The sequence below is a fragment of the Pezoporus flaviventris genome, unplaced genomic scaffold (assembly GCF_033815535.1).
Source record: "Pezoporus flaviventris isolate CSIRO_AGI_PZ_B2104156 unplaced genomic scaffold, CSIRO_AGI_Pfla_v1 ptg000002l, whole genome shotgun sequence".
In the NCBI taxonomy this organism is placed as follows: Eukaryota; Metazoa; Chordata; class Aves; order Psittaciformes; family Psittacidae; genus Pezoporus; species Pezoporus flaviventris.
In genome coordinates this window covers 8,049,228-8,075,915 of record NW_026892550.1, presented here as the reverse complement: position 1 = coordinate 8,075,915, position 26,688 = coordinate 8,049,228, and the positions used below count along the sequence as shown (strand labels likewise).

General features: G+C 39.8%; 1 protein-coding gene across 1 annotated transcript; it reads left to right on the top strand.

Annotated features, from left to right (window-relative positions):
• HTRA3 (HtrA serine peptidase 3) lies at positions 1 to 25,436 on the top strand. The gene is made up of 9 exons (XM_061468114.1): positions 1 to 908; positions 10,189 to 10,288; positions 11,934 to 12,156; positions 12,798 to 12,992; positions 15,519 to 15,551; positions 16,205 to 16,319; positions 22,089 to 22,137; positions 23,874 to 23,969; positions 24,474 to 25,436. Exons 1-9 carry the CDS (start codon positions 485 to 487, stop codon positions 24,637 to 24,639), a joined length of 1,401 nt encoding a protein of 466 aa, XP_061324098.1. The 5' UTR covers positions 1 to 484; the 3' UTR covers positions 24,640 to 25,436.
• The last annotated feature ends 1,252 nt before the right edge of the window (positions 25,437 to 26,688 follow it).

Sequence of the window (26,688 nt, the reverse complement as noted above, 5' to 3'; positions counted from 1 at the left end):
CCGTCCCTCCCCGGCCGGGGTGGGGCCTGGCCGTCGTTGCCGCCGCAGAGCTCCTGTGGCTGCTGCTGGAGGCGGCGGCGGCGGCCCCGGGCACGTCTCGCATATAACCCCGCCGCTCCCCTCGGCGCCGTCCTCACAGCTTCCCGCGGCAGTCTGGGGGACGGCGCTCACTTTGCGCGGCAGCTCGGGCACGGTTCGGCGCCTTACCCCTGCGAGCTAGTCCCGCGGAGCAGCGCCTCGGACTGAGCTGGCCTCGACTCTGCGGCTTTACACTGAAGCCTCCTTCCTTCATCTCTGCTCTTTCCCGCTCCGCCTGCAGGAGCTCTGCTCGGGGCAGAAGACACTTTCCCGCCCGCGTGTGCATAAAGCCCGGCTTTCCCTTCCCATCGCTGCACCGCGATAGCACCTTCCCCGCCTCCTCCCCTCGGGCCGGGCGGGCTCGCACCCCTTCTCCGCCGCTCTCCCCGCCAGCAGCCCGCCGAGGATGCGGGTGTCGCTGCTGAGCCCGTTGCTCCTGCTCTCCCTCAGCGGCAGCCCGGGCGCCGCGGAGCTCTCGGCCGCCCGAGCCAAGTGCCCGACCCGCTGCGATGTCTCCAAGTGCCCCAGCCCCAGCTGCCCCAGCGGATACGTCCCCGACCGCTGCAGCTGCTGCCTCATCTGCGCCGCGGGCGAGGGGGACTCGTGCGGCCGCAAGGAGGACCCGCCCTGCGGGGACAGCCTTGACTGCCGCTACCCCATGGGCAAGCGCTTCGCTAAGGGCGTCTGCCAGTGCAGGCTGAGCGCCCAGGTGTGCGGCAGCGACGGCCGGACCTACGACAACATCTGCCAGCTGAAGGCGGTGAGCCGCAAGGCGCTGCAGCACGGCCTGCCAGCTGTCGCCCAGGTCCAGAAGGGAGCCTGTGAATTCGGTAGGAGCATGGTGGGGCCTGCCCGTGGGGCAGAGGGTGGACGACTGGATTCAGGCTAAGAAAAACCCCGGTTTTCAGTGATCTGTGAAGACTGGGTGGCCCCAGGGTCAAGGCATCTTGCCCGGCTGTTAGCATTGCTGTGGTGTGGGGAAGGGGTACTCGGATCCTTTCTGAATGGCAGATGCCTTCCTTGATGATCCTCAGTGTGGGATAGAAGTCTGGGAGAGTTTCCTCTCAGTAACATGGCTCTGGACACTTTGGCATTGTGCATGCTCTGCTGCAGCGCTCCCAGGAGCAGGAGGTGAACGCACTTGACAGCATGGATGGGAGCTTAGTGGAGGGCATTAGGCTGCAGGGCAGCAGTTACAACCTTGGCCATCACCTCTTCTCAAGGCAGGATGTGCTGGCAGGGCAGAAGTACAGTGCAGTACGGTACATTACTGCCAGCACCATGTTCGTTTCATGATGTTGGCGCTCACTGCTGAGGCATTTTGTGGCATTGTCCATGCAGGCTGCACTGCATATCCATCACACCATGGCCCACACAAAGCAGAGCAGGGACTTGGGAACACTTGTGCTTTGGTGCCTTCTCTGGTGGTATGTGGGAGGTTAGTTGTATTCACCTGCTAGGTATCTCTACTCAGAAGAGTATGACGGCCTCTTAAAGCCAAACAGGGCAGAAAACACACCAAGTAGTATCTAAAACACCTAAACCATAGTCTTTTGCCTGTTTTGGTTTGGTTTTTTTTTTTTTGCACAAGAAGTTTTGTAGTCTTGTAGAGAATAAAGTGCGAATAAAAGCCTGTAAACCTCCTTTAGGGTTTAAAATGTTGATACTCAGCAGATGAAATGGTCTTCTTTTTACAGTAACATACTAAAGCCTGTGCTCAGATATTGTGATATGCTATGGCAAATTCAGGCTTGATGGTTTAAATTCAGAAAGTTTAGTAATCACTTAATTTGGTAAGATTTTATTTATTCTTTAGTATTAAAGTGGTTCACTTTATGGAAGTGTTAATGCTGCTGATATCTTTTCACATACTTACTGGTATTTTAAAGGTTTCCTTCTGCTACCTTTCTCCCAGTATTCCTGGAAAGAAAAGTCATATGCCCGATGGAGTTTTAAATCATGCCTTAATGTTTCCATTATGTCAGGTGAACCCATAGCCATCCTGTTCATTCATAGATAGCAAACTTGCCAAAATTATTGGGAGAGGTAGAGTTGTAGCCTTCCTGTGAATTAGGGTACTCTTCATGTATCACGGTCTTGAGAGAAGGTAAGCTGTGTTACAGAGACAGAGGAGGTCAAATGGTGTTCCTAGAGTTCCTTTAGGAGTATCTCATCAAAGCCAGGGATTGCTCCAGATGCTGGCCTGGGTCTGCAATGATCAGTCTCTCCAGTATTTTGTAGCTATAAATTGCTGTTTACCTGTTCCTTTTCACATCAGCAGCCATGAGCTTTAATACTTGTAATACTTGGTTGGAACTGATCCACGTGAAATAATCAGAATGTTTAACCAAAATTAGTGAGCTAGCCTGCATCTAAGGGCTTACTGAGTGCTTGGGGTTTGGTATATATGACATTTTGTTTAAGGAATTCTCCTGAATCTACTGTTAATAGGCTTAGGAATTCGAGCTCTGATGTAGAGGTTACTTTTTTTCCAAGCAACTATTTTAGTGTTCACTTTATTTTGGCTTTATTTTGCATCCCAGAAAACCTCAGCTTCTGGTTCTTTGTTAAGTTTAAATTTTTTATTCAATTCTACAGCTGCACAAACTGAAGCTCAAAGAAGCCAAGTGTCTTGCCCAAGGTCAGGCTGAGTTGGTGGTTGAGCCAGGAATAGACTCAATTATGGTGGTGTTTTTTTAAAAAAACAATAACATGCAATGGCTGTAATGAGAGGTTTAGAACAAAGTCGACAGTTTAAAATTACTGTCAAGTTTCTTTCTTCCCTGTTCTTGAAAGGAATCTGGCCTCAGATGACTCAAGAGTTTGAAGGGCTAAGCTAGTTACAAAGTAAATTCAGTTTTACTTAATCATTCCTGTATTAAACAGTCTCAGATAACAGTAGCCTTACATAGTGTGACTTAGGCCATTTCAAGAACATGCAATGAAACTGAGGAGCAGCTTTTGAAATGTCTGCTCCTGTCCATTTCCAGTTGCTTAGCTTGATGCTAAGTTAGATTCTGGCTGTGTTAAAACAAAATAGGCTGAGAAAATTTAGCTGTATTTTCCTAGTGACAGAAGACTGGTGGATGGAGATGCATGAAAAAGGAGTAATAAAGGATGCAGGAAGGAAGGAAAGGAGGAAAGAGGTGCCCAGGATGACTGAGTGATAATTCCAAACCTGACTGAATTTAAAATATTTTTTTCCTTGTTGAAGTTCTGGATTAGCTTGAAGAACACCATTCCAAGATGCAAGTTCTAGGTACGCTGTGTTAAAGGGGGTGTGTACTGCATGGATATACAGGAACTCTGGCATTGGTGTCCCTCAGTATGCATATGCCCTGAAAGCTGTTACTCATACAGTTAGCTTTATGCACCTGGGCAAACCCATGGACCTCTGAGATTCTAATAGAACAGCCTGCAGAACTCTTAGGCACATTCAAACTGTATGCTACAAATACCGTTTTTTTTTCCTCTTCAACACTAGATACCTTAATATATGGTAATTTTTTGAAGCAGCTGGCCTTTTCCTGCTTTCTGTCACCTACTGTGAGAAAGACAAGCTATTAAAGGCTAGTGTGTATCTAACAGAATAAACATTTATGCAAGACAACCTCTGTCATCAAAGACCAGTTCTTTTGGAGCTCTGTTTCTCACTGCAGCAAATATGGCAGTGCCACACACAGATCTGTTAAAGTGTCCTCACTCAGATTCACACGGTCACCTCCAGTCTATAGCCAATTTATGTCAGACTCTTTCTTGCACAAAGGGCTGTTTATGATCTCTAAGTACAACTTTTCTTAGTACACTTAATAATTCTTTGCTATATTTTGCTAAAGGTTTCTGTGAAGACAGTTCAGATCTTGAAAGATTTTTATTTTCTCACCAAGGATGTGGAAGCAAAAAAACCTTTCTTTTTTGAAATTAAAGGTGCTATTTGTCAGTGCAACATGGAAAACTAAAAGATAGATTAGAAAACCTTTGAGGAAAGAAGTCCCAGGAAACAAGTGCATTGGTTTTAATCCCTTGCAGGGTTCTGCCTGAGGATGTGTCCCCTCTGCACTGTTTAACTGAAGGCACTCGCAGAAAGTGGTCATGCTGTAAAGCTTCACCTGTGTCAGTCAAATACTTGCAAGAGATGAGCCTAAAATTTCAGTTCTCTAAAATAAGTATTTGAAAAAGAGTTAATGCATAAGCAGAATCTTTGCACACATTTCTGTGTGGGGTGTTTGGAGTGTTCCTGTGCCTAACCTTGAAGATACAGAGGAAAGACTCAGGATATTATTACTTGCATTTCTAAGACATTGAGCCAGTAAGAGATGCTGAAGTCTTATACTGTATTACTATCATCAAAGCCTTACAGCTGCCTCCAGCTGTATTAAGGGAAATGCACTGCAAGGTATTGACTAAATACACAAACTCCAGTCACATTCCTTTACTGATTGTTTTCTTCATGTCTGAGTTTGTTTTGAGCTCCTGCAGGTGAAGATGAATGTTGTACAGTGTTTGGTGTATAATTCAGAGTGTAGCGCTTCACTGTGTTGTACAGGATCACTAACAGAAAAGATGTTCTTGTTGCATATCCTTATGAGAATCACTTGGGAAGGAGGAATTAAGAAGCATCTGAAGTCAGTGAGGCGGTGAGGTGTCTGGAAGGCTTGTGTTAATCTGTCTCTGGCCATTGTGATTGCTGCACTACACAAGAAAACCACTTTGGTGTTGGTTCACCAAATTGTTTTAATCTGTGCAGGGTAGATATCCATTGTATAAACAAGCTGCCTGAACCATAATGTGGCACTAAACTCACCAAGGCTTTATGGTCATTGCACAGCTATGCAACTTGATCTTAATGCTGAATTCATCAGAAAAGCTGCCCATGAACCTATGTTTCCAACAGATGTTTCTGTTTTTTAAGCAGAGATATTATAATCTTTTATTTGTCTTTCATTTCTTTCCATGAAAGCACAGTAGGGACAGTGTTTATCCCTGGTGATCAGATCTGCCAGGTTGCAGTCCTCCCTTAGACATAATAATTTTGCTGAACACACAGATCTTTTCTGAAGCTTGGGTTAAAAGGGGAATGGGGGATCAGCCTTAAAAGAATGAGTTTCCCAGGCTCACAAAGTCTTAATGAATATAAAATTGTGGATTTTAATATGATGTATTGTCTTTAAGAAAGCATTGAATGTGATTTTATTTAATTCTCCAGGGAGTAGGTTGGCAAATATTCAGAAACATTCAGTCTTTTGCAAATATACATTAGTCTAGCTTGATTGTCTTCAGTGGGATTATGAGAGTTGTTTCTCCTGATTATTTTTTTTTTTTGCAGTTGTCTTCATACTAGGTTAATTCTACAAGTCTGTTGGAGTTGTTTCTGATTTACAGTAGTATTAATGAGATTGGGGTGAGTCTGTTGTCTCTTCAAGAAAGTAAACCAAATGCTGTTAAATGAACTCATAGCCTGTAGGTAACACTACTATTCAGGAAGAGTCTTAAATTGGTAATATAGATGCTCTTACCTGATAGGCACTTAGCTTTAGCCATGTAAGTCCAGTGTAGTTGGAGCCCATAGATTTGGAAATGTAAGATCTTATTTTATGAAGAACATCTTTAACTACAGTTTATGCACTTACATCCAAATTTGGATTTTGAGTGTTCTGTGAGAGGAGCTGGAGAGCTTCTGAAGATCTAATCACTTAATTGAAATGGTAGTATAAGAGTTCAGAGCTGCTGAAAATCTGGTTGATTTGTGGCTATGAAGCAAATTGGGAAAATCTAGTTCTTTTGACTAAGAAATTGTGTAGACAGCTAAAAACTCATACAGTATAAATTTGTTTTTATTTCAAGTACAACCTGGTTGCAACACCTTTGATACCTTGTTTATACAACAGATAGTTAGTTGGATTAAATTATGTCTTTTTGCCAAGATAAATCAGCTTTAGTTAGTGTGAGATGATTTTGAACATGCAGTAATAACATGGAAAGTAATGCATGTTATTGAGAGACCTTTGAAAAAATACATGGCAAATCTCAGATGGTCAGTAGGTCAAAAAGCACAAAGCTGCTGTAAAGAGAGCTTTTACATTCACACTCCAGCAGAGGTCTGAGAGCTACGTGAAACTGCAAGACAGCAAGAGTGTCGGGGAAAGACACATGTTCAATTTTATGTTTTGGTAACAATAGTAGCAGCAGGTAGTGTGTACCAACTAAAGCAAATTAAAGTATCAATTGAAGGTCTGACAAAAAGCACTGATTTTTACTACAATTGCAACACTTGTTTTCAGGGTGATCTTGTACAACTTACTAGTGTTGGATGCCCCTTCTTTCTTTAGTTTTTCAGGCTGCAATTTCTTCCTTTTAAAGCATATTGGGAACTTCTGATGAAAATAAGATTAATAAATATGCACTAAAATGTTATTAATAATAAGCAACATTTCAGTTCCCTTAAATAGGGCTGTTCAGCCTGGAGAAGTGAAGCTTCATGGAGAACTCACAGCAGCCTTCCAGTATAGAAGAGGGCCTACAAGGATGCTGGAGAGGGACTCTTCAGCAGGGACTATAGCAATAGGACAAGGGATAATGGGCTCAAACTTAAACAGGGGAAGTTCAGGTTAGATATGAGGAAGAAGTTATTTACTGTGAGGATTGTGAGGCACTGGAGCAGGTTGCCGAAAGAAGTGGTAAGTGTTCTGTGCCTGACAGTGTTCAGGGCCAGGCTGGACAGGGCCTTGGGCAGCATGGTCTAGTGTGAGGCATCTCTGTCCATGGCAGGGGATTGGAACTAGATGATCTTAGGGTCTTTTCTAACCCTAACCATTCTATGATTCTATGTGAGAGAGTAAATGTTAGTTTGCTGTTACATCGAGTCCATAGTTTGAGTTCCTATAATATGTTTAAAGGTTCTCTTCACTTCCAGCATGCAGAAAATGATTCAAGAGAGGTCAGTTTCTATGAAGGCATCTTTTAACTTTGTTAGTTAGTGTTCATCAGTATTTAGTCCCCACCAGACAATAATAAAACCAGCTCATCTCTAATCAGACCAGTATATCTTCAGCTACACCCTTCTTATAAAGTCTGCATGTCTGTTGTTCTTGATCCTCCTTTACTTGAGATTTCCTTTTACTATATAGTGCAGATTTGGATTCACCTTCAGGTTTGAGTATTTGTGTCTTCTGACCCCTACAAGGAGATTCTGGACTTTGGTTTGCACTAAGAAATGCCTTCATTATGGCATGGAAGAAAGACAAGCTTTGCTTTGGTTATACAGTCTCCTTTCTGTATTGCTGCATTTTATTTTCGTAAGCTCTTTCCATGTTTGCATTCATTCACCACTTCTTCCAGACATTTTTCTGTCTGCCTACTCCAAATCTTACCTAGAAAGCCACTGCCACCCATGATGTTTCCATGGTGGCTAGTCAGGACTGGTGAGTTTTTTGGCAGGCATTCTCCTCTTTTGGCCATGTGCAATGCTGTGGCATGGACAGAGCAGTTCAGCACTCAGCAGATGCAAAGGGATTTAATTGCCCTGACTCACATAAGGCTATGCTGATTTATACCAACTGGAAGCCTGCATTCACCATGCTTTCCCCACCCAGTTCTATGCTAGTCCATCAGCTGAGGGTCTAGCCAATGTACGCATAGATCCATGGTCATATCTGTTAAGATAAATGTGATGATAATGTTACATCCCATCAGTGAACACCGCTGTGTGTGCAAGTATTCCAAGTCATGTTAGTAGACTTCAAAGGATATCCTGCAGTGCCAGGCAAGCTGCTTGGGACCTGAAGGTGAAATAAATCTCCAGTGGCCCAGTAAGGAAAATAAATAAGAGTATCATATAAATTTAGCTTGCTAATGTAAGCATGTAAATCCCATGAAGTAAATCCCATGTCCAGTAACAGGAAAAAGAACTCACTGACTTCTATGGAGAAATTCCTAACTATCTTGATCTGGTTTCTTCAATACTTTCTTCCTTGGTACCAGTGCTGGGTCCACTCCTGTCTTTGCTTCAGGTGTTTTGGTTACTGTGGTAATGTAATACCTCTCACTTTCTGACTTTGCAGGTCCTCTAACACTTTATTGTGAAACCTTTATGAGTGACTACAAGAACTATAACAACTAGTTCTCTGTCAACCACTATCTTACAAATTCACTCAAAGATTAGGTCAGAGACATATTTTTCATAAATAGGTTAGACACCATTATGCTCTAATCTTTATATTTGTCCCTATTAATTTACTAGTTGCAAGGTTTAATGGTCAGTAAAACACCTGTAGATAAGGATCAGTGAAAAAGATCTTTGAATTAAGAACTACACAGAATACTAAAATTCATGACAACTCTCTTAAACTTCTCTTCGTCTATCTTTCCTTTTTTGTGTGATGTCTCCTACCTACTTCCCTTTTAAAAAGCTGGGTAAAGGGCATCTGATGACTCATTACTGTGTTATGTGATCTAGTAATAGGCAAATCTGGAACCCTTAAGAGCAGCTGTTGAATTGGTGTGCAAGACCTACTGTGAAGTAAATTCATCCTTTAGCATGAGTTGAACTTAGGGCAGAATGTGATAGCACAAAGATTCACTACTGACGAGCTGATATTATTTAGAAATTAGAAGTTAGACATTCTGCCTCCTGATGAAATGGCAGAAAAAAAATTGTAAATCCTGTGTGTAAATCCTGCTGTGTAAATCCTAAAGTGTGCTGTTGCACCATTTTTGAAAAAAGCCAAAAATGTTATTGCTGTATCTGATTCCAACTTGTTTACTCCCTTCCCTAGATCCCATAGTTAATTTTAAAGCATCAGGCTGTGAATGTGAAAGATTGCTGTTTGAGTGTGGTGGTACATCCCCTAACATATGTTTGACATATGCAGTGATATGTCCTTGTGTATTAGGGATTGCAGAAAGTATGATATTCTAGCACAAGCAGTACTATTGCTTTGAGTTATTGTGATGTTGGAATCCAGGATGTTGTGACATTAGAAGCCAAGATGCTGTGGACTCTTTTCCTCTCTTCATTCCACAGAATTATACTCAGTATTCATAAATGCTGTGTAACTGCACTGGCTTTCATCAGAACACTTAATATTTAGTAATTTATTGCTATGCCTAGCTGCCTGTGACAGCTTAAATGGGAATTTTAAAAACTTTTTAGGTTTTCATTTACAGAAGGTTTCTAATGTACATACTTTAAAAAATTTACAAACTTGAGCTCTAAATGCCTTTCCAAATGCTGTGGATGTATTATATGGCACTTGTTAGACCACATCTAGAATTGCTACATCCAGTTTTGGAACCCTCAATGCAACAAAGGTGATGAAAACCTGAAGTGAGTTCAGAAGGTCACAAGGATGAGGAGGGAGGGATAAACGTATCTCCAATGAGAAAAAGTTGAGGGAACTGGTCTTGTTCATCCTGGAGGAAGGAAAGCTTCAGGAGGACCTAACAGCGGCCTTCCTGTGCTTGTGAGGAAGTTATCAGGAGGATGGAGCCAGGCTCCTTACAGCGGTGTGTAGTGGAGAAGACACCATGGACATCAGTTGAAACATGAGTTTCAACGAGAGGTTCAGTCTAGATAGAAGAAAATCTTTTACTTTATGGAGGGCAGTGAAACAGTGGGACAGGCTGCCCAGAGAGTTTCTGGAGTCTCCATCCTTGGAGTTTCACAAGTCCCAACTAGACAGACCCTTTGAGTTTCCTACTCTGCCTTTGTAACAGACCGAGCTTTGAGCAGGAGATTGGACTAGAGATCTCATGAGGTCCCTTCCAACCTTGCTTATCCTATGACCCTATGCAGTTTAGATAATAATTAGTAGTTGTCCTGAGACAACTTTAGACAAGGCTTTTAGACAACAAACTTTAGACAAGGCTTTTAGACTTCCAAGGAGGTCAAACAACTTATAGCCAAGTGACGCTGATGTTTAATTTTATCAGGATTAAGCAAAATGCTGCATAAATTTTGAACAATCTTAGTTACTTCAATTCCTTTTCCAATACCTGTTTGGAAACTGTCCCAGTAGGAGAAACAGACCAATTCAAAGCATATTTATCTCACCTATTTGGTAAAAAAGGATATTGTCTTATTAACATATCCAATTCTTTCTGCTAGTATAGGTCACCTACAGTCCAGCAGCCCAAGGTACAAATTCAACTTCATAGCAGATGTGGTGGAAAAGATTGCACCTGCAGTTGTGCACATTGAACTTTTCCTCAGGTAACACTTTTTCAATTCTTTGTGTTTTACTCACATTGCCTAACAAAGATCTACAAGTAGTAACTTTCATTTTGAATTCTTGAAGTTCACAAAATACTCTGAAACGTTACAGCAGACTCATTTTTCTAGAGAACCATGAATTTTGTGTGTTTTGTTCCTGTTTAATAGATATATTTTATCTGGCTTACAGTATTTCCAATACATATTGTATGCCCTAAAATAAGTCCATGTCATCTTTGAAGATCAGCCTTCACTAAAATGTGCTGCTTCTTGGATTATGTTTATTATTTCTGTTTAAAGAAAACAAATCCTGAAAGTAGGGTGGGAAAACATAGGTCCTTGATGCTTATTCTACTTTCAATAAGAGGTGATTTTATTTTGGCAGGAGAACATTACGAGGTACTATGTTGACCTGGTGTAACCTGTCTAAACACAAAAATGATTTCTGATAGGAAAAAAATGTAGTAAATTTGCTGACCAAAACATACCAGTATAAAGTGCACTGAAGCTGGAGCTGAGTCAGCAAGTTTAACATAGAGTACTCAAAACAACCTGGGAGGCAGGTTTAACACTGAGTGCTCAAACCAACCTGCTGTCAGAAGAAATTATGTCAAATATTATTTGTACTCCATTACTTGAATACTTTTCTGCTTAGAGTACTCTAATTTTCCGTAGGCTTAAGAATTTGGAGAATATTTACAGGCTTTTTTTAACATGCAAAATGGAAATAATCAGGTTTTCTAAAACAGAGCTTTATGCACATAGTGACTGTTTTTTTGAGAGAATGCTATAGTTGAAGATGTTTAAGATGATTGGAAATGTAGTTAAGATTGTTGTCCAGTGCTGATTGTGGTACTGCCTTCTGCCTGGAATTGGCTCCAATTCTTTACCGCTGTATAGTCCAGAACTTTCAAACAATTTCCTAATAAGGACCATATCTCAGAAGAAAGAAGAATTTGTGGACCTTTTCTCATCGTCTGCTGCCCAGGCACTTTCTGTTCCTGTAACAAATCTAAGGTCATTGCAGCAGTTGTTCACAGAAAAGTCATCATGCTCTAAACAGTTTGTAAAGTCTTTTAACTATATCTCTATTGCATCAGATGATGTTTCCCACCAAGTTTTACCCATTGCTAATGTGCTTCATTTCTTTTCTTTCACATTCCCAGTCCTTCCAGACATGATTTTCCTGCCAGTCTACACTTTGGCTTCATGATTCCAAGAGACAACACCTCTTCCTTCACTCCTTTGTCCAGCTGCAAGCTTCCTTCTTCCCTTTTCCCCATTCGAATATTGATCCATTTGTCAGCCCTACTATTTCCTGTCATTATCTTCTTCCCATATAGAAGCAGCAGCCGGTGGGATCAGATGGGCTCCTCCTCCTTCCTTTTTTGTCACCTAGTCTCTTTGCAAGGAAATGCATGAAGGTAGAATGGGAAAACAAAGGAAAAAGACTCTACCAGTTGTCTGAAAACCTTGTTTCTTATCCCCCTGGCTGACTAAAAGCAGTCACAATTTTCAGCAAAGAACCCTCTGTCATCAAATGCTTTGTTATTTCTCAGGGCGAAAGGTAGTAAATGGTACATAATGTTATCTGCTGTTAAGTTATGCTTCCCTTATGAGTTATAACTACTTGCTTTTTGTACAGGCACCCTCTCTTTGGGCGAAATGTCCCGCTTTCGAGTGGATCTGGGTTTATTATGTCCGATTCTGGTTTAATTGTGACCAACGCACATGTGGTGTCGAGCACCAATGCTGTATCAGGGAGACAACAATTGAAAGTGCAGCTGCAGAATGGAGATACCTACGAAGCAACCATCAGAGATATTGACAAGAAATCCGACATCGCAACAATAAAGATTCACCCTAAGGTAAGTGGCATAAACAGATGAATGAATGAATTTGGGAACCCTGTTTTGGTTTCATTTAGTACAGAGTGATTGGCTGGAGTATATTTTTAAGGGTTCTTTGGAAATATATCTGGGGAAAACAATATACTGATAGATACAGGCCTTGAAATGTTTCCTATCTTAGAATGAAATGACTTTGTCTTCTGTGCTAGGAACTGCTAAAACTTAAACAAATGCAGCTCAGTTAATATGTGCTCAGATTCTGCTATCGTTACCTGACAGTCCAGGCTATTCTGACTAATCCTTCTAGCTTTGTGCCAGTAAAACCTGCAAGGTGGCATGTAGTGTAGAGAGTGTGGTCAGCTAGTTTGTATGTTTCTAGGAGGAGGAGGGAACAATCTGCTGGAAAACAGGGAAATCTGTTTCAGAATCTTGCTGGCCTTTTATTTCTGGATGAAATTGCAAGGTACTGTTTCTGGCAGTTTGTTTCTGAAGACAGTATACTAATTTTACCTGGCATAAGTTTTGGGTATACGATAGTGAGCGTGTCTTTTATCAAGGTAACAGATGTGCCTAACTTTTTGCTAGTTTTTGATTTTTCCAATCAGATTATTTTCATGTATAAACTAATACTTATTTATTTTTTTCTGTTTTTATTTAAGAAAAAACTACCAGTATTGTTACTGGGACACTCTGCTGATCTGAGGCCAGGAGAATTTGTGGTGGCAATTGGAAGTCCATTTGCCTTACAGAACACTGTGACAACAGGTATTGTCAGCACTGCTCAGAGAGATGGCAAAGAACTCGGCCTGAGGGATTCAGATATGGATTATATTCAGACAGATGCTATTATTAATGTAAGTACTAGGTATGTAAGGAACTGAGTTTCACAGTCCTAGAATGCTGAAGCCCCCACCTTCAGCAGGGAAGTGTGTGCTCTGAGAGATGAAACCACTAAATAAAAGCAGCTTCATTTTAAATCAGTAATAGGGTCTTCTGTTTATAAAAGACTATGCAGTGTCTGTAAGTTGCATTCAGTCATTAGTGTTCTGAAATGTCTGATAAATAGAACTACCCTCTTTGAGGCTGTCTGTGAAGATGTTACACATAACAGACCCTTCTTGTTCTCTAGATCTCCTGCAGTAACACATGGTTTATAGACCAGCTGTAAATCAACACATTTCTCTCTGCTTGTTCAACTGATCTGGCCAAGCAAGCTGTAGAATAGAGCCAAAGTTTCTTTCATCTCCATGCATTAGAATCAGATGGAGTAGTCTGATAGTATCTGCTTCAATTTAATAACATGAGACCCAGGTAAGAATTTCAGGATAGGGCTGTGTTTCTGTTGTTCTTGTTTTCCCTTTGCACATCACATACTCCAAGTAAGAACCTATATGTAAAATAACACAAAGTTTGAGATACAGTTTGGACTTGAGGGTCCTAGCATTGCATTTTATATAGAAATACATGACAATAATGTCTTTTCAGAGCAGCTTGGAGGGTTCCAGAGAGCTTAAGTAAAGGGTATGCATATAACTTGTACTGATTCTAAAAACAGCACTGCATGCATATCCGAGGTAGAAAATGATCTGAAATTTTATGGCTTAAATCTGTTACACATTGAAAAGAAAATATTTTCAGGATTTATTTGCTGGACTTCTATGTCAAATTTGATGTAGCAAGTCATAACAGTGTTTTACACATATGAAGTGCTTCACGAATGTTTATTAATTATCACAGACTGGTTGAGAAGTTGTGTGGAGAAAGAGGGTGCTAAGATACAACATGAAAGTGAGCTTCTCCAAAAAGCTTCTATATGATCCAGGAGCTGAACCCCTTCAGATATTTAATTGAATTTTCTCTCTCCAGCTGTATGAGAATAGGAAAACTTTTTCAGAATGAGTTATTTAGGAGCACACACCGAATTAGTGACAGAGACAGAATTAGAACCTGGGATTCTTGACCTCACATCTATACACATTCCTCAAGATCAGACTCCTTGCTTGTATATACCTAGGCATTCACTGCCCTCAAAAGCTAATGAGCAAGTTTAGACAAGGATAGCAGAGTGTGTGTAAATAGTGACAGCAGAGGAGGTAAGGTAAATGACAATATATTTGAATTGCTTTGCCATCTGAGACCACAAGATATGAAGTCCCTGGCATAGAGATGCTTTGTGCTTCGCTAATGCACTAGTTTTCTCCTGAGAATGGGAGGAGTTTGAGAGCTGGTCTATTCAGAGCATTCCTGTGGCTCAGCCAAGACTTTCCTGCAGGAATGTGCATGCAGCTGCCTTCTGAGAAATGCTGGGACAGAAGCAACATGGGGCAGGAGAAAAGAGGGCCATAGCTCCTAAATGGAGATATATTGTACGTGACAAAAGTTCTTTCATTATCACATCCTGCAAGCAGAGGACAAGTGAAGGAAAGATAATGTGTTAAGGAAGGCTGAAAAATCTTTAGCTTGGTTCCTCTGTGTCAGTCAGACATAAAAATCAAGTGTCTAGCCTTGATCACTGAAAAGGGACAATTTAAGAAACTGATCTCTGTTTAAACTCAAACTTTGAAGCTGTTTTAAAAACTTAAATGTCTGCTTTATTCTTCTGAGAGTTTGTAAGGTTTGCCCAGTGCTATCTAAGTATAAACAGTTTATATGGCTCATGTTGCTGTCATGCATCACTAGCTTTTGTTTCTTTTGAGTGCTAACTTGCTGCTCTTGGCTGTTCAGTAGACCTACTTGAAAACTCAAAAATGAACTTGAGACAAGCATCTTCTCCAGCTCATTTCCTATAGTCCTGTTGGATGTGTCTGTTGAAGGCCATTAGGTATTAATCAAATTTGAGCTGCTCAGAGCTGCTATATGCCCTCCCTAGAGAGGGCTGCATGCCTATGGTTACTAAATCAATCCTTACATAGTATCTACCTCATAGCAATATGCTGTGATTAAATATGTAAAACACTGTATTCTTTTCCAGTGGAGAATTAGAGACTTTACATTACAAACCAAAGTGATCAATAAAACTACTTAAGAACTGTGCTTTATTCTGATGGCCTTTAGAACAATAGAAATGCTTGTTTTAGCTGTTAATATTTCTCGTTAAACTTAGGGTCTGACTATTTGAAGTGGTAAGTTGCTGCTCCTAACTTAAGGCCTGTCTCTGAAAAGAAAAAGAAATCTAATCATAAGAGGTGTGAATGGGTAGGGTAAGACCTACATGTATTCTGTGTCAATATTGTGTTCGTCTGTGCTGCCTAGGAAATAACCTGCTTTTTACATTTTACATCTTTTAGTTTACTTATATAAAAAAAAATACTGCTTGAAATGAAAATTGCATTTCCTGCAAGGAAGCACCAATTTATTGTTCCCTTATATCATTTTTACAGTACGGCAACTCTGGAGGACCTCTGGTTAATCTGGTAAGTCCAGGTGACTTGGTTCTTCTGTTTTGTGTCAAGAGCTAGTTTGAAGTAAGTGGGAGAATATTGAAAAGATTCACAGGTCATAGCAGCTTTCATTCATTCAAGCTAATGGTAGGCAGATACCCTGAAGCCAATACAAACTATGTAGATTAGGTTCATACACCATTGGAAAACACTTTCCTGTAGAGCAGAGGGAATTTTACACAGCAGTAAAAAAAATGGGATCTGGTAGGAACAGTTATGCTTTTTCTCCCTATGAACCTGGGATGCACAGCAAAGATGGGACCTGGTTAATCCACACAACTAGTTTTAAAATAGAGTGCTTTAAACTGTGAGTGATTTTGCAGGTCAGAGAATTATGGCTGTAGTGGTTACAGTGGTTCCACTGCCTGCTCAGTGCAGGGAATCTCTTGCCGAGTGGTGCGATGGACCTTGGATGAACAAACTGTACTGTAATCTCTCTGGCTAGCACAGTGAAATGTGAAAGGGATTGTGAATCAGAGCCCAGATCCTCCCTTACAACTACTTTTTTTTCTTGAGTGATTACAACACTCTAAAATTTCTTACACCAGCTTTTAACGTGAAATGCTAGGCAGTGAGATGAACCCTGTCACTTGGGACTGAATTAATAGGGTACTGTCTCTCAACAGGATGGTGAAGTGATTGGGATTAACACCTTGAAGGTCACAGCTGGGATTTCTTTTGCTATTCCTTCAGACCGTATCACTCAGTTTCTCACAGAGTCACATGACAAACAAAGTAAAGGTAAGGTCTGCAAGAAACAGTGACATCTTGCAATTATTGTCCTGATCTGTCATTAAAGTGCCAAAAGACACAGCTCTGGGATCCTGTTACTGAAAAGAGCAGCGTTATTTTACAGTATGGAACACCATAGACTTGGAAATAGAATACAGCTTCACAGAAGACATTTTATTATTCAAACCCCCAGAAAGTAGACAGTATCTGTATAGATCTGGGACAAAGGACTTCTGAGGATAGTGAGGACACAGATGAGTCATTACAGTCTCAAATGATCTTGAAAACACATGGTGACCTGCTCAAGGAGTCTTATCCTCCTCTTTCACATATTGTCCAAGCGTAAAGGAGATTAAGGTGTACTGTAGAGAATAAAGTAAGAAATTTTAAAACAGTTTTCTATAGATGGAGTGTAGTGTGTGCACATCATCAGTGGATGATCTTTATTTTGCCATGGTCATCTATGTCAGTACTATATAACTGGATATTGTGATAGACACTCAGACCCCGGTGGAAGAAGAGCTGTGTACCGATTCCTGAAGAAATGCGCTGGGAGGATGGGGGAGAGGCATTAAAAAAGAAAGGCCTCTGTACCAAAGAGCATATAAATCTAAATAAACTGACAACTGCAGTACTCTGGACTTTTTTATATGCTTGCCTTGCATCTGTCACACTGTACTGGGTGTCATTCTAGATGCTGCACAGCCAAAGCTGATCTAGTAATGCTTCAGCCAGATCAAACCTTTCTTTCTCTTTTGCTTGCCAGTTTATCTGTCCACACCCTACCCGTCTTTTATCATGGCTGCTGGCTGCTGCTTCTCTTGAATCTTTCTGGTATTAATCTTGTCTTCTCCTGAGTTCATCCAGTTGCTGATGCCAGCACCATTGTCCTCTCAGTGTTCTCTCAGATACTGTTATTTCAGAAACTTCCCTTAGTCTGAGGTTTTAAAGTTACACATCCGCTTGCATATTTGAGACCCTCACAATTCTGAGGGGTCCCCTCATCTGTGTTTTGCTGAATTCCCCAAATTAGATAGTTTTTCACTTGTTGATTGGGGCTGGAGGAGGTGTTGATGAAAAAAGCCCTTGATGCAAAGACAAGGAGAGTTTCTAGGAGATATCTTCACCATATTTGAGACTTTGTTTGCATTTTTTAGGCCTTTAGTAATAGTCCTCAGTTTTGGTGTATAGGCATTATTTATTGACATAAAGAATTTATGTAAGCATCTTGGGATGTTTTTATCGTGTTTTCTTTTGCTCCAATTATGTTCCAGTAATTTCAGTGGGATCCGCCCTTATGATACAATTAGGTCATGGAAATAAGTTCAAGGGTATTACCACTTTGCTCCAAGTGTCATATTGCCTGAAGATGATAAAATCCCCTTAGGAAATGGCTCTTTCCAGATACTCTGGCATATAGGAGATACTGTCAACATTGTTTAATAAGCTTGATGTTGGTCTTTTAAATCTCAGTTGATCAGATAACCATCAGTTTCATGTAGAAGTCCCATCCATTATATGTAACTGCAAATATATGATCTGCTGCAGTACAGGAGCAGAGAGGAGGAAAAAAGAAGGAGCGGATGTCGTTTGAGTAAAGAGTTTGCACTGATTATCATTAAGTAACATTCTGTATTGCCTAATGGCTGGGTAATACATAATCATACCTAATATAGTTTTGACCAAAGATTTACCATACTTTGTATAGACATACTTTTCTACTGAATGGCTTAAAAGCCTTTGCTAATTTTGGATTTATCAGTAATGATGTTAACCTCCTTTTAGAGTTAGGAATTACTGAACTGGTGCATCAAGTTAAGTGTTTCCATCCATATCTCAAGTTTTACAATCCGTGTGTTCTGTCATTACCTCTGAAAGTCATCTATACACTTAAGCCTTGACTGATTTTTTTACTTCTGTGCCTTTGTTAGTATCCCATAGGAATTCCTCAGTTTTAGTCTTTGCTCTGCCATCTATTCCTAGTTTAGACTTGAGCATAAAAGTGAAACTAGAAAGAGTTCAAATATGGATCCTCTAGAATGCAAGACAGTAAGTTAGTGATTTGACAAAATATTAAAGAGAAAATCAAGCCTAAGAATTCAGCCTAAGAATCAAGCCTAAGAATCAAGCCTAAGAATTCCCCCTCTCACATAGTGCTAACAGAGAAGTGAATAAACCTAGTTTCAGATGGGCAGGGAGAAATGGGGGAGTTCTGTATTGGTCACATCCAGCACGTCATTTATATGAATCTACATTTGCATCCCCAGAATGCTTTATTTATTGTGTTGAAACTATATGCTTACCTATGTATTTATGTGATTATTACTGATAATTAATGCCAATAGTCATGAGGGCTGCTTAGGAGGCTTGCTGGGTATAGATTCAGACTACTGATTAAATTCAGCTATGTAGTTTATATGGAAGATACACTGCACATAATACAGCATTGTATACTTGAGCTATTTTCATGGTTTCTGTTGGCAGTGGAATATCTTTCTTAAATGCTTTCAGGACTGCTCATGTAATTTGCAATATGATCTAAGTGCAAAAAGAGGGAGCAGAGAAGTAGGAGTTTTGCCTGCTGCTTGAATAAGAAGTGCAGGGTTCACTTCTTCACTTGGAGACCTTGGTGATATCATGGCCCCACTGAAAACAGCTGTAATGGGGATACTCGTGCCAGTTTTTCATGCCCATAAGAGTCTGAGTACCTGACCCCTTAACTTGGACTTAACAATTCTTTTTGCCACATTTTATAAGTCATAAACACTTTGCCTTCAGCCTGTGTTTATCTCTCTGGTTAGCATCTCTACTGTTACAAGTTTCAGTAAAAAAGAGAAAAGTTTAACACTAGCACATATGCTTTCCTTCCTGTGGAACAGAAATCTCTTTAGGTAGTGAACTGCTTCTAGAGACTCACGGTCAGCTGCTTGTGACTTTCTATTAACACAAAACAGATTCAAGTTTAAACTAGTGGTTGAGGCTGGTTTGCTTGTCTTTGTACCACTGGAATCAGTGTTTAATTTGGCATGGTGTTTACAAATGAAATGTGATTTGAGTATCTCTCTGTTGCGCTGTGCTCCAGCTTTAAGCCAAAGTGGTTTCGTATTTGTTCAACCTGATTGTTCCAACATATTAAACTTCGTTACTACTGGGACTTAACCCTGGTGACATGCTTCTTAGATTTATAACCTCACTTTATTCCACTTCTAATAATTTTATCTTCTGCATTGTGATTGCACAAATTGCCAGAATGACAAGTTTTGAGACTTCTTTTATTCACAGAGTGCATGTAACGTGACAGTGGTAGTTCCAGGTGCCACATACTGTTCTGCCAATGTGACTTAACCCCAGCTTCAAAAGGCCTATCCTTAGGGGGTGATAAAAGACTACAACTGGTAGTAAACTGGCCGACTTTATTTACCTCTAATTATTGTTGATGAAAAGTTTGGGTTTTGCGAAAGATGTTTGACTCATGTTAAATAGAATAAAATGGACTTTTGCTAAACAAGGGGCCTGAAGGTTTTTTTGCCTGTATTCTGATGTATGAAATGGCTGGAGGGTGGGAAGGAAGGGAATCTAGACCCTGCTGCTAAAATTATCCACAACTCATAATTATTAGTTTGACTTTATAAATAGCCTGTCACTTTTACAGTATGAACCACTATTTCCAGTGTGGCAAACTTAAGTGTGGAGAGAGGGCTGAAGACTATTTTGAATTTTAATGCATAAACAGAAGTAAAATAATACCCTAACCTGCCCAAAGATGAAGCTAGAATGAGACCTTTAGTTGTGAATAAGTTTGTGGTTCTCAGATTTTTTTTTTCCCCAAAAGCCTTATTTTTATGTGAATCATTGGCTACTGGGGAAATAATTCCCTCTTAACCAATGGCATTTCTGTGGTTTTTCACTCTTGCCCAGTCTCCTCCTTGCTGTTTTGTTACTTCCAGATGCGCTTCTTTAGTCCTTTCTTTCATTTCCATTTTTCTTTCATGTAAAGATTCGTAACTCAGCCCCCAGGGCATGCGTTGTGCTTCTGCATATTTGTGTATCACACAGGCGATGACCAGCAGCAAACTGTTTAATGCAAGCAGTAAACTGTCACCAGTCTGTCATCTCTGTGTCCCTTGAAGACAACTTCACAATTTTAACTATCTACGTTGCGGGAGGGGGGTGTTGTATTTTCAGGTGGGAGAATCATGTTTAGTTTAGGTATTTTTAAAAAGTGAAAACTTCCATTTATGCCATGTAGAGAAGCACTGTGAGTGCCACGCCAAAGTTTTTGAGCCTTCAATTTCAGCAAATGGACTTCTTCATGACACTCTTGCTGATTCTGATCTCATTAGTTTCACATTGAAATAAAGGAGAGCCAGAACATTACAAGGAAAAGCAGGGCTGACAGTTACAGTTGTCAGATTGTTCATAGTGTAGTAAATGCAATGTTTAGTCATCCACATTTTCACTGATGCTAATGGGAGTAGTGGACATGCATAAGATTCAGGAGTAATTTCTTTACTTGGCACTGTTTTTCTTGGAAAAAACAAGAGTTAGAGGAAACCCCGTATATCTTCTTTTCAAACTTTTTCCTCACATGAGAACATGGAGAAGCTCTAAGAAATTGTGAAGTAGTTACACTGGAACAAGTAAGGGGAAATAATGTTTCAAACCGGATATAGCTAACTAGTGAAGCACTCACTTCAGGAAGTCATAAAACTGCATTTTTCAAAAGACAGCTGTGCAGTGCATGTCTGTGCATGACCACTAAAAGCTATTACAGACATGTGGTGCTTTCCCTAAAGGAGTGACTTTTTGACCATTTAAAATTCTATAGCTCCTGCTAATCATAGAGTACTTTGTATTGGAAGGGATCTTTTAAAAGGTCATCTAATCCATCCCCTCCTCAATGAGCAGGGACATCTTCCACTACACTTCCAATCTGACCTTGAATGTTTTCAGGGTTGTGGCATCTACCACCTCTCTGGGCAACCTGTGCCAGTGTTTTACCACCCTCATTGTAAAAAATTTTTTTCTTAAATCTAGTCTGAATCTCCCCTCTTTCATTTTAAAACCATTATGCCTTCTCCTATTGCAATAGCCCTATTAAAATCTTGTCCCCACCTTTGCTGAGGGCCCCCTTTAAGTATTGAAAGCGTGCAATAAGGCCTCTCTGGAGCCTTCTCTTCTCCAGGCTGAACAACCCCAACTCTCTCAGCCTTTCTCCATCGGAGAAGTGCTCCAGCCCTCTGATCATTTTGGCTAAGGTCTATGTTTAGGTTTACTTGGGGTTATTTGTTTTTTTTTTCTTTTCTATACTTGCTTTTTCATTCTTTGGGGTAGAAATAACAAGCCATTTGCATCAGAATCAGTGCGAGTCTTTTGGTTATCATTTCTCTGAAGAGTGGAAACGTTAATTTCTTTAAATCCCATTTCTATATTTTAATGAGAACAACATATGATTAAATTGTCTTGAGCATTTCCAGATGAAATGGTAATCCATTAAGAATTTTTCATTTACTGAAGTCACGTAATACTAGATCACAGAAATTTTCCTGAATTTCCTGAAGGACACCTCTTCTCTCTTACTCTCACTTGCAGGGAGAGGGATTGTCATTCTGTACACCAAGGCTAACCAAAATAAAAAATTACCTCGGTGTAGATGTATATGATTTCTGTTTAATTTTGTTAAGAGCTGATACATCCTGTTTTAATTGACAGGGATTTTGGGTAGTTATTTTTATCAGCGTTTGCCTAAGTTTCATAAATATCCTTTGTTGCTTTCAGATGGGAAGAAACGTTTCATTGGCATCAGAATGCTGACAATAACACCTGCGTAAGTATTATAGAAAGTAATCTGTATAACCATGCACACAAGACGTGGTCAGTAGCTGGTCAGAACTTCATTCAGTTTTCATTACAAATCACCAGTGGATCCAGAAGTGTGCATTAGCTTCTATGAAGTCTGCAAACAGAACTGAAGTCTGTTCTGCAACAGGTGAAGTCTGCAACAGGTGAAATACGTGTTCTGAGTCCTGAATACTGATAATGGTGGATGCTCTGTTGATAGCTTAGGGAAATTAGGAAGGAGCATTTTTGGTTCTTGATGAGCACGTCTGCAGTCATACTAGGTTTTAGGTGACATTTAAACAAGCTGCTGCTTTCAGGTGACTGTGAGTGCCAATGAGAGATTAGCTGCTTGAGGGTTTGGTGGTAGTTATGCCAGTGCCAGTGGAGGCTGTATAATGTGAGATTTAACGCCTAACCATTAACTGAAAAGAAAGTAGTTGCTAAAGTGTAGAACTAAAGCTTTGTGCCTCCATTTTAGTGAAGGCAGAATGTGGACACCTTCCTTTAGTTCTTTACTGTCTTTTCTCTCATGCATTGCTTTGTGTCTTTCTGTTACCCAAGTATATTCTGGGTTAACATCTTACATTATTACATATATGTTCTTTCCCAGCAGTAGGCACATTTCCAATGTGGCAGTAAACTACAAAATTAAACAATACAATTTCCAGCTGGGCTTGTAGCAAAGCCATCTTTGTTTATTGAGTTACACTCTTGCAATCCTCCCCAAAGAGTGAGATCCTCAGCTGGAACGGATCAGGGTAATGGCATTAACATCACCTAGCCACCACTGAGAGAAACTCAGAATGTTTCTGTGCATAACTGTGAAGTGAACATGATGTGAGAATTGACTGCTTTTGCAATATCTAAAGAATCAATGTAAGATATCTCCAGGCCTGATTTCAGGAAAAGACTACTTTCCTTGATGGGTTTACTTTAGTCATTTAATTGTTAGCTTCCTCAGTACAAAACCAAGTGAAGTGAAGCTATGCACAGTCATTTGGACTTGGTTTCCATCTGGGGGACCCCAGGTTTTCATGGTGGACAGCCAAGTCATCCATCATTAGTTTAAAGCCCTTTCTTTCTAGAAATGGGTTTTAACCCACACTGAGCACAGACCTAAAATGATGTCATCTCCTCAGTAAAGAGGGGATGTTTTTAGAGTCTTTATTTTGCAGCTGGTTCCCATCTTGTTTCTTTAGGAAAGGATTCACAAACAGTTCCTCAAGAAAACTTGAGGAAGCTGAAGTTTCCTTGAAAAACTCCCACAGATAGTTCTGATCTATCTGATGACTGAAGTTATAAAAAAATATATTGTTCTAGATAAAGACAAATTAGGAATGACTTGTGAAATAAAAGAAGTGAAATAGTTGGCAAAGTTCTGCCCCATCACCAGCACTAATTCTTTGGGGCAGGAATGTCTTTTGACCCTGCACAGTACCTAGGACAGCGAGTGCTGCTATCCTGTGCTCTTCTACAGTGGCCCTGTGCTGCTGCTGCAAATAGTTAAAGTCAGATTCTTGAGGATGTATGAGACCATTAAATATAGCATGCTTGGCACAGGTAAGTAGTTTTTTTGCATTCTCATCACAAGAACAAGGGCAAGCAATTAACTGTTAAGTCATTTAGCATTGGTCACCAAAAAATGGTAAATAAATAAATAATTTTGAATGCTCCTGGTTTTGTAGTGGAATCAAATGCTATATAAATTTGTTCTTCTCTTAGCTTGGTGGAAGAACTGAAACACAATAATGCTGATTTTCCTGATGTCAGAAGTGGAATTTATGTACACGAAGTTGTTCCAAACTCGCCTTCTCATAGGTATGTAAAGCACATTGTTTTCTTCACCGTAAATAAATCTCCAAATAAATACTGATAGGTAATACTTCTGTTTATATTCAAGTACTTTCTCATATCAGTCTTGATTATTATTTAAACAATTAAAAATCATGCTTTAGGTTAAAAAAAACCAAAATATTTGTACTGAGAGCCTACTCACATCTACAAAAGTATGAAAAGGCACTTCCAAAAATTATTGTAGGAATAATGGGTGAAAGTCTTTTCTGTTTCTCCATTGCTGCAGTTTTGTGAAAGACGAAAAAAGCTAGACTATTTGTTTTTGCTGTTTTAGAAGAAAATGCGCAATGAACTAACACAAGCCTGATTTTGCATTTAGAAGTTGTTCTTTTGCAGTCAGAAGGGTGGAATTTCCCTTCAACAAAAATTAAAATAAGTAAAAATTAATCACATCAGCCAAAGAGGTCGTGAATAGTTTTTCTCTGCATAGAATGTATATTTACTGCCTTTTTCTTCTTGTCTCTGCAGAGGAGGGATCCAAGATGGGGATATAATTGTTAAAGTCAATGGGCGTCCTTTGATGACTTCCAGTGACCTGCAAGAGGCTGTGATGAATGAATCACCTCTACTACTTGAAGTTCGAAGAGGGAATGATGACTTGCTATTTAACATTGAACCTGAAGTTGTTATGTAAATAGAATTGAGGAAGCTCTCACCATAATTAAACTCACTTATTCTGGAACACTAGATACCTCCTTTACAGCTACAGTAATTATACTTCCTGTTGACTAATGACAAGGTGGACTAACTTAATTGCCTGAGCCATTTCTGTACATAGTAGCTAGAATCAATTCAATTGTGCCATTTATAGATTTAATTCAAGTGAAATTTAAGAACTGTGTTCTGGGGAGGAAAATAAATTTTGGGTAGCTGATAGCAATGGGGTCCACTTCTAGTTCCTGCAGGTTCCAAGCAGTTCTCCATCTCTTTTGAAAGATCAAAATGCAACGGGAATTGAGGAAGAATGCCGAAAGGGGAAACTATTCCTAAACTAGTCATCCTGCAGCAGAACCAAGCTATTGCAATGCGCAGTTGAGCTTTTTTCTTTATGTCACTTTTTCAATGTGAACCTAGTATTGGCAAAGCTTGTATTTGTTCTTAGTGCTTCTATGCTACGTGTTAATGCAGGTAGATTAAATCTGTAAATATCTGAAAGGAACAAAAATGGTATCAGGCTATAGAGTGTTACACCTAGGTCATGCGATTTTGGAATATAGTAAATGATTCTTATAGAATTAATGCCTTATTATATATAAATCAAATCGATGTGCTGAACAAAGTTAAGTTTGAGAAAGTGCACAGTTTTTTTAAGAATTTGATACAAATTAGTTTTGCATCTTACTGGTAAGCTTTGCTGTAAAATTGTTATACTACTTTTGGCTTGTACTTTATATGTTTCTACTGTAAGGAGAATAAAGTTTACACTAATGATGCGTTGTTGTAAACCTCTTTTTAAGCAAGTATGTCTTCCCTCCCTTCTCTGTCAGACTCGAATAAACTCTCCCAGGAGAAAATTTTCACATGGAAAATTGGACCCTGATGTTACAAAAACTTTTTGCAGCCCTATGGCATAATTATTCTGGCTTTATTTAGGCTATGTTTAGAAATGCTTTCACACAAGTAATTTATTTACACTGTTTTTTTTTTCATATTCAGGGATTATGCTTTGATGTCATTTAGAGAGTATCTAGTTGGAATCCTGTTGTCAATTCTGCCTGTACGTGATAAGAAGCAGAAAGGAAGCACTATTAAGCCTAGATTACAGTTAGAGCATGTGAGACTTCTATGTAATAAACCAGGGACAGTAATTGCTAAAAGCTAAATCTGGATCTCCCAGGTAGCCTAAACAGCACAATTGTCTTCTTTAGCGAATATTGCTACCATTCCCAAAGAAAGAAGTACCTTCGTCTGGACCATCTTCTACAGCAAGTTGTACTTCCTAGACTTATGTGTCTTTGGTTAACTCCTTTCTGCATCAGTGTGTCTTTAGGGCAGCTGGGACCTTCTTTTTTTCCTGATTGTCATCACATCTAGACTTTCTGGCTATACCAGCTGTCATGTTTGTGACAAACCTTGCATCTTTGAGTTTGTACCATACCAGACATGGAAAAAAGCAATCTGTTCATTACTTGCTGGCTGGCTGTGACTGCAACTATTCAGTCGTAAGGTGAATGAGGTATATTCCTCCTAAAAGTGAATATGTTTCTTTCCACCACATTACTGCCTGTAGTAATGGCATGATGCCCATGCTGTCTGTAAAAGAAGAGCTGTTTTCACCCCTCCAACAGAAGGTAGTTGTACCTGTTGAGTATTCCAACTCCTTTCAGTTAAGATACCTTAGCAGCCAGGCTTGCAAAAAGCATAAGCATGTTCTGAACTTAGAATAGCTGGCTTGGCATACAGGATACTGTCATAGCTAAAGTTAAGCCTATCCCTATGTGTGTACCAAGTTAGGACTAAATGTACAGGTTGTGAGGAGTGTGTCCATTGATTAATATTATACAAAATATTTCCAAGAGTTTTTTGCTATTTTTTTCAGATTTTTGAACAACAAATTGTTAAGACCCACAGAGTGTTCAGCTTCTCTCATTGTAAGCAAAGCTTTTTGGCTTCCAGATAACACAGTAATGATTTTGAGACAAAATGCATAATAACCCTTATTACAACAATACTGAATAGTCTG

Excerpts from the sequence above, each read along its gene's own strand:
- HTRA3 (XM_061468114.1), top strand. The coding sequence starts at position 485 with ATGCGGGTGTCGCTGCTGAGCCCGTTGCTCCTGCTCTCCCTCAGCGGC. Across the intron at positions 12,157-12,797 it reads CAATAAAGATTCACCCTAAG|AAAAAACTACCAGTATTGTT; the intron begins GTAAGTGGCATA and ends TTTTTATTTAAG. Across the intron at positions 23,970-24,473 it reads CCAAACTCGCCTTCTCATAG|AGGAGGGATCCAAGATGGGG; the intron begins GTATGTAAAGCA and ends TTGTCTCTGCAG.